This window comes from Penaeus monodon, chromosome 35 (assembly GCF_015228065.2).
Source record: "Penaeus monodon isolate SGIC_2016 chromosome 35, NSTDA_Pmon_1, whole genome shotgun sequence".
NCBI lineage: Eukaryota > Metazoa > Arthropoda > Malacostraca > Decapoda > Penaeidae > Penaeus > Penaeus monodon.
The window spans coordinates 911,392-918,416 of NC_051420.1; the positions used below are offsets into that span (position 1 = coordinate 911,392).

The 7,025-nt window shown below is 31.7% G+C and overlaps 1 protein-coding gene across 1 annotated transcript; it reads left to right on the top strand.

Moving 5' to 3' along the window:
* Window positions 1–5,272: 5,272 nt before the first annotated feature.
* Window positions 5,273–6,578, top strand: LOC119594949 (mortality factor 4-like protein 1; the record flags this gene model as incomplete). The annotated part of the gene is given in 1 exon segment (XM_037944020.1): window positions 5,273–6,578. A coding segment is annotated over 1 exon segment (87 nt), but the record flags the coding sequence as incomplete, so codon positions are not given.
* Window positions 6,579–7,025: the final 447 nt, after the last annotated feature.

Genomic DNA, 7,025 nt, shown 5'->3' on the forward strand with positions numbered 1-7,025 from the left:
CACAAGTTCAGTCATTCGCTCCTCCCTCAGTACTTGCTTCGGAACAGTCTCCATCTTCTCACAAGCTGCCTTGTCTACGACAAGGATTGGTCAGATTGTGGAGAAGACTTACTCATAAACTAAGATGCATTATCAGTATTAGTGCTGCACCATCCCTCCTAGAGGCCTTTGTAGGTCCCCCAGCAAAACTGTCAAAATTACTTTCCGCAGACATTGCCTCCCCTTTAATGTTTACATTGGCGGAGAGTCCCAACCTGTCCGATCATATCCACCCCTCCCCTCGTCTAGGACATCCAGCCAAATACTGCCATTCCACATCCCGATGCCCTCTTTGTGCCCAACCTAGTCACATGTGTCAATTGTGGTGGCTCCCATAATGTATTTTATAGGGGCTGCTCTACCTGCAAGTTTGAATCTGAAGTAGCAAGTCTCGGATTCAAACTTGGCCTCACTTTATGTGAAGCCAGACAGGAAGCATGTCCACAAGCTTTCTCTCTCATTCCCTACTCCAATAATTGCTCTGCCCCTTCCCTTTCCTCCGAAGATGATTCTGCATCTCTTCATCAACCCACTTCTACCCCTTACCTCTCTCTCTCAAATTCTTTTGCTATTCTAAATGCATCCACTCCCATCTCCATCACCATTCCAGACACTGCAATCACTGCTTCCCCCATTACCTACTCCTCTTCCTCCTTGCCCAACTCATTGCACAAAACAAGCTAAACGCTCAAACCCCTCAAACATCTGTCCCCTCTTCTGCCCCCCATCTTTCTGTTTCTCAGACCTTCTCAACAGTAAATGGAGTGGAGGATGCTGGGAGAAAGGAAGAGGTGTATTCTGAAGGACGATTTGGAATGGACAAAGCAAACCGCAAACATCAAGGGGGTATTTATGGTCAGAAACGTGGTCAAAGGAGAGGCAGGGGTCAGGGAACCAGAGAAATCAAATTTAGATAGGCTACCTTAATGCCTCTACTATTAATAAAAAATAATTATTGGCCATGGTAAGCCTGAAATAAATTGGGAAAAGAAACGGTCCCCCTCAGAGTCCCAATAAGGGGCAAGGATTTAGGTGATTAACCAAGGGAATACCGTGCCCATGGATCCCAGAAGCTGTTCATGACTGACACAAAGCCAACCTTCCATTCTTTCATCATGGCTTAAGAAGTGGAAGAAGGGGATGAAGAAAAGAAAAGGGGGAGAAGAAAGACCATGCAAAATTAGTTGAGGCAAGGACTAAGGTACAATGACCCGTATTCATATTGACAAATGTAGACAAATGTAGGAAAACAAAATGTGCAAATGCATTTACAAGATTTATCCCAACATTAATGTTCCTACTGTATGGTCCCATGGTATTATGCTGGGGTAGCTTAGCATGTTAATTTAAATCCTGTGCACCCCCCCCACCCTTCCTTCTTGTTGTGAGGGGCTTAGAATACGGAGACCGAGACCCAGTGTAGATCACCCCTACCTTGTACCTTAGGATATGTAGACAAGGTATGAATGAGAATGAATATCTTCACAATACAAGAGATGTATTTGACCGGTTTCGATTGCGTCTTCGTCAGAAATGACGAAGACGCAATCGAAACCGGTCAAATACATCTCTTGTATTGTGAAGATATTCATAATACCATGGGACCATACAGTAGGAACATTAATGTTGGGATAAATCTTGTAAATGCATTTGCACATTTTGTTTTCCTCTTAGAGTATTTTGTAAAACAAATCCTAGTCCCTTTTCAGCATAACTTGATGTCAAATACTATTACCAAGTAATAAAAAAAAAAATCATAATAGATATTTAAAATATTGGCATCACATATGTGAGGACTGTTTCTTTAAAGCTTCATTAGCAATCTCATGGAAGGTTCCTAATTTCATTTTTAATATATCTTAGCCTTCAAATAATTTCAAAGCTAGAAGTCTCATACAGAGGCTCTATGATATACTAGGCTTTCATGGCCAAGTTTATCTTCTAAATTCCCTACGTTACTACAAATATTTAATCAAGCTATATTGGTTTGACATTTTTATCTGTGTAATATCAAAATGTTATTGCTAAAAAGCTTGATATACATAATACACTTATATCTGCTCACATTAACATGTAACAATGGCTGCTACTCAGATATCTTCACTGCAAAGTCATTATAACTAATAATGGATACTGAAGTCAAACCAAACTGCAAATCTACATTTTATTGAAAAAGGCCTTAAAAATTCACATCCATCACAATACCACTATGAAAGTAGTATTCACATCCAGTAGGAAAACCCTAGCTGCTACACACAATAATTTACAACAATTCTGATTCACCCTGCCAAAATGCATGTGTACACCAATTTGTACATGTTAGCTGTACAGATATGTACAACCATAAAATATGATTTCAAAACCAAGTGCTGAAACAAGGCATAAATAAGAGAAGCACTGATCATTATAAATTTTTGTACAGGTGTGACACATTCTTTGCAGGAAAAAAATGAAAAATAAAACCCTATTTACTTCAAACAGAACAGGAATGTTAAGGATATTCTTAATGAAGGTTTCCACAAGCAAAATATAAAAGGTCACTGGATATCTTACCAATGAATTTTCTGTGTATGTAGCACATAAGAAGTATGGTAATACATAACATTCTCAATTCCAATTACATATTGGAAAAATCATTCTATCCCATACTTTGGAATCTGATGCATAAAACAAAATAAAAGATCTTTATTATGCCCATATCTGGATCTGACCACCAAGAGCTGGTATTTCTTTGTTTTGATTATCTGCACTGAAAGTACACAAACCTGTAAAATACTTTGTATTAAAGGACATGAAATATACCTTTCCATGGGTAACATTTCAACATGACTGGAATGTATAATTCACATTTTGTGGAACTATGCATATAGCAGACTAAATTATAAAACTTCATTATTACCAACAGTATCTCCCTTTCAGACCTCCAGGTACTGTAAAAGTGCTTACTGCTTTAAGCACAATAAATTGCCTCTCTAGCAGCCTTATTCTTGTACTTGATTACTAGAACAGAGTTAATATTATATTCTAAACATAAAGAAGTTACATTTGTAGAATCTACACCAATTTTTTTTTTTAAGTTAGTTTTTTTTGCATGGGGTCTATAACATCACAAGAATCTCTGTTATGTTTATTATATTGAAAAAATGCTTAAGTATATCATGGTACAGAGAAATAACCCAAGAAGTTCATTTTCACTGAACTACTCACTGGATTTTTCCTTCCCCTTCTCGGAGTTCATTTCACTCCCATGCACCTCTCTTGGAACGTTTCTCACACGTCAAATGGCTCCTCCGTTTTTCCCACATACTTGAATTTCACTGAGATTATTCATATTCATATACGCTGAGCCAGTTCAAGGTCAGACTTCAGTTCACATGGCCTTTCGCTGGTATTCTGGGGGCGCAACTCCATAGTCCTGAATACTGTAGTAAGTCTCCATGTTTTTCACCATAAACCTGGAATATGGAAATATTGGATCATTCAGATTTCCTAGTTAAAACATATAATTTTAAAAAATAGCAGGATAGTGAATTCTTGAGTATATTTAAACCATAAGGAAAAAATTTCATTAAGATATAGGGCTTGTAAAGCTTTAGTTGTGATGATTAATACAAAAAAAAATCATTAATATATATATCTGTGTGTGTGTGTGTGTGTGTGTGTGTGTGTGTGTGTGTGTGTGTGTGTGTGTGTGTGTGTGTGTGTGTGTGTGTGTGTGTGTGTGTGTGTGTGTGTGTGTGTGTGTGTGTGTGTGTGTGTGTGTGTGTGTGTGTGTGTGTGTGTACACATATATGTATATATATCTACACATATATATGTATATATATCTACACATATATATGTATATATACACATATGTGTATATACTATACATACATATGTATATATACATATATATTATATATATACATATATACATACATACACATATACATACATACATATTTGTATATATACATTATATATATAGTTATATATATTTAGTATATATTATATATATATATATATATATATATATTAATATATTATTATATATATATATATTATATATATATATATACTATATTATATATATAATTATATATATATATATATAATTATATATATAGATTATATATATATTTATATATGATATATTAATATATATATATATATATATTATATATATAATATATATTATATATATAATATAAATAATATATACTATAATATATATATATATATTAATATATATAATATATATATATATATTTTACTATGATATATTATATATATATATATATATATATTATATATTATATATCATTATATATATTATATATATATATATATATATACTATATATCTAATAATATATATCTTAATATATCATATATATATATAATTTTAATATCATATATATACTATCATCATCTATCTATATTATATATATTATATATATATATAATATTTATATATATATATATATATATATATCATATTATATTATAATGTATACTATTATATATAATATAATTATATTCTATTTATATATTATATAATATATATATTTATATATATTATATATAATATATATATATATATCATATATATATATATATATATATAATATATATATATATAATCTATATATATTATATATATTATATATATTAATATATATATTATATAATATATATAAATATCTAATATATATATACTATATCTATATACTATATATCATTAATAATAATCTATAATGTATCTATACAAATATGTTGTATGTATATGTTATGTATGTATATTAATATAAATATATATGTATATATACATATGTATGTATAGTATATACACATATGTGTATATATACATATATATGTGTAGATATATATACATATATATGTGTAGATATATATACATATATGTGTACACACACACACACACACACACACACACACACACACACACACACACACACACACACACACACACACACACACACACACACACCACACACAACACACACACACCACACACACACACACACACACACACACACACACACACACAGATATATATATTAATGATTTTTTTTAGTTTTCTTAATCATTACAACTAAAGCTTTACAAGCCCTATATCTTAATTAAATTATTTCCTTATGGTTTAAATATACTCAAGAATTCACTATCCTGCTATTTTTTAAAATTGTATGTTTTAACTAGGAAATCTGAATGATCCAATATTTCCATATTCCAGGTTTATGGTGAAAAACATGGAGACTTACTACAGTATTCAGGACTATGGAGTTGCGCCCCCAGAATACCAGCGAAAGGCCATGTGAACTGAAGTCTGACCTTGAACTGGCTCAGCGTATATGAATATGAATAATCTCAGTGAAATTCAAGTATGTGAGAAAAACGGAGGAGCCATTTGACGTGTGAGAAACGTTCCAAGAGAGGTGCATGGGAGTGAAATGAACTCCGAGAAGGGGAAGGAAAATCCAGTGAGTAGTTCAGTGAAAATGAACTTCTTGGGTTATTTCTCTGTACCATGATATACTTAAGCATTTTTTCAATATAATAAACATAACAGAGATTCTTGTGATGTTATAGACCCCATGCAAAAAAAACTAACTTAAAAAAAAACTTGGTGTAGATTCTACAAATGTAACTTCTTTATGTTTAGAATATAATATTAACTCTGTTCTAGTAATCAAGTACAAGAATAAGGCTGCTAGAGAGGCAATTTATTGTGCTTAAAGCAGTAAGCACTTTTACAGTACCTGGAGGTCTGAAAGGGAGATACTGTTGGTAATAATGAAGTTTTATAATTTAGTCTGCTATATGCATAGTTCCACAAAATGTGAATTATACATTCCAGTCATGTTGAAATGTTACCCATGGAAAGGTATATTTCATGTCCTTTAATACAAAGTATTTTACAGGTTTGTGGTACTTTCAGTGCAGATAATCAAAACAAAGAAATACCAGCTCTTGGTGGTCAGATCCAGATATGGGCATAATAAAGATCTTTTATTTTGTTTTATGCATCAGATTCCAAAGTATGGGATAGAATGATTTTTCCAATATGTAATTGGAATTGAGAATGTTATGTATTACCATACTTCTTATGTGCTACATACACAGAAAATTCATTGGTAAGATATCCAGTGACCTTTTATATTTTGCTTGTGGAAACCTTCATTAAGAATATCCTTAACATTCCTGTTCTGTTTGAAGTAAATAGGGTTTTATTTTTCATTTTTTTCCTGCAAAGAATGTGTCACACCTGTACAAAAATTTATAATGATCAGTGCTTCTCTTATTTATGCCTTGTTTCAGCACTTGGTTTTGAAATCATATTTTATGGTTGTACATATCTGTACAGCTAACATGTACAAATTGGTGTACACATGCATTTTGGCAGGGTGAATCAGAACTGTTGTAAATTATTGTGTGTAGCAGCTAGGGTTTTCCTACTGGATGTGAATACTACTTTCATAGTGGTATTGTGATGGATGTGAATTTTTAAGGCCTTTTTCAATAAAATGTAGATTTGCAGTTTGGTTTGACTTCAGTATCCATTATTAGTTATAATGACTTTGCAGTGAAGATATCTGAGTAGCAGCCATTGTTACATGTTAATGTGAGCAGATATAAGTGTATTATGTATATCAAGCTTTTTAGCAATAACATTTTGATATTACACAGATAAAATGTCAAACCAATATAGCTTGATTATATATTTGTAGTAACTGTAGGGTATTTAGTAGATAATCTTGGCCATGAAAGCCTAGTATATCATAGAGCCTCTGTATGAGACTTCTAGCTTTGAAATTATTTGAAGGCTAAGATATATTAAAAATGAAATTAGGAACCTTCCATGAGATTGCTAATGAAGCTTTAAAGAAACAGTCCTCACATATGTGATGCCAATATTTTAAATATCTATTATGATTTTTTTTTTTTATTACTTGGTAATAGTATTTGACATCAAGTTATGCTGAA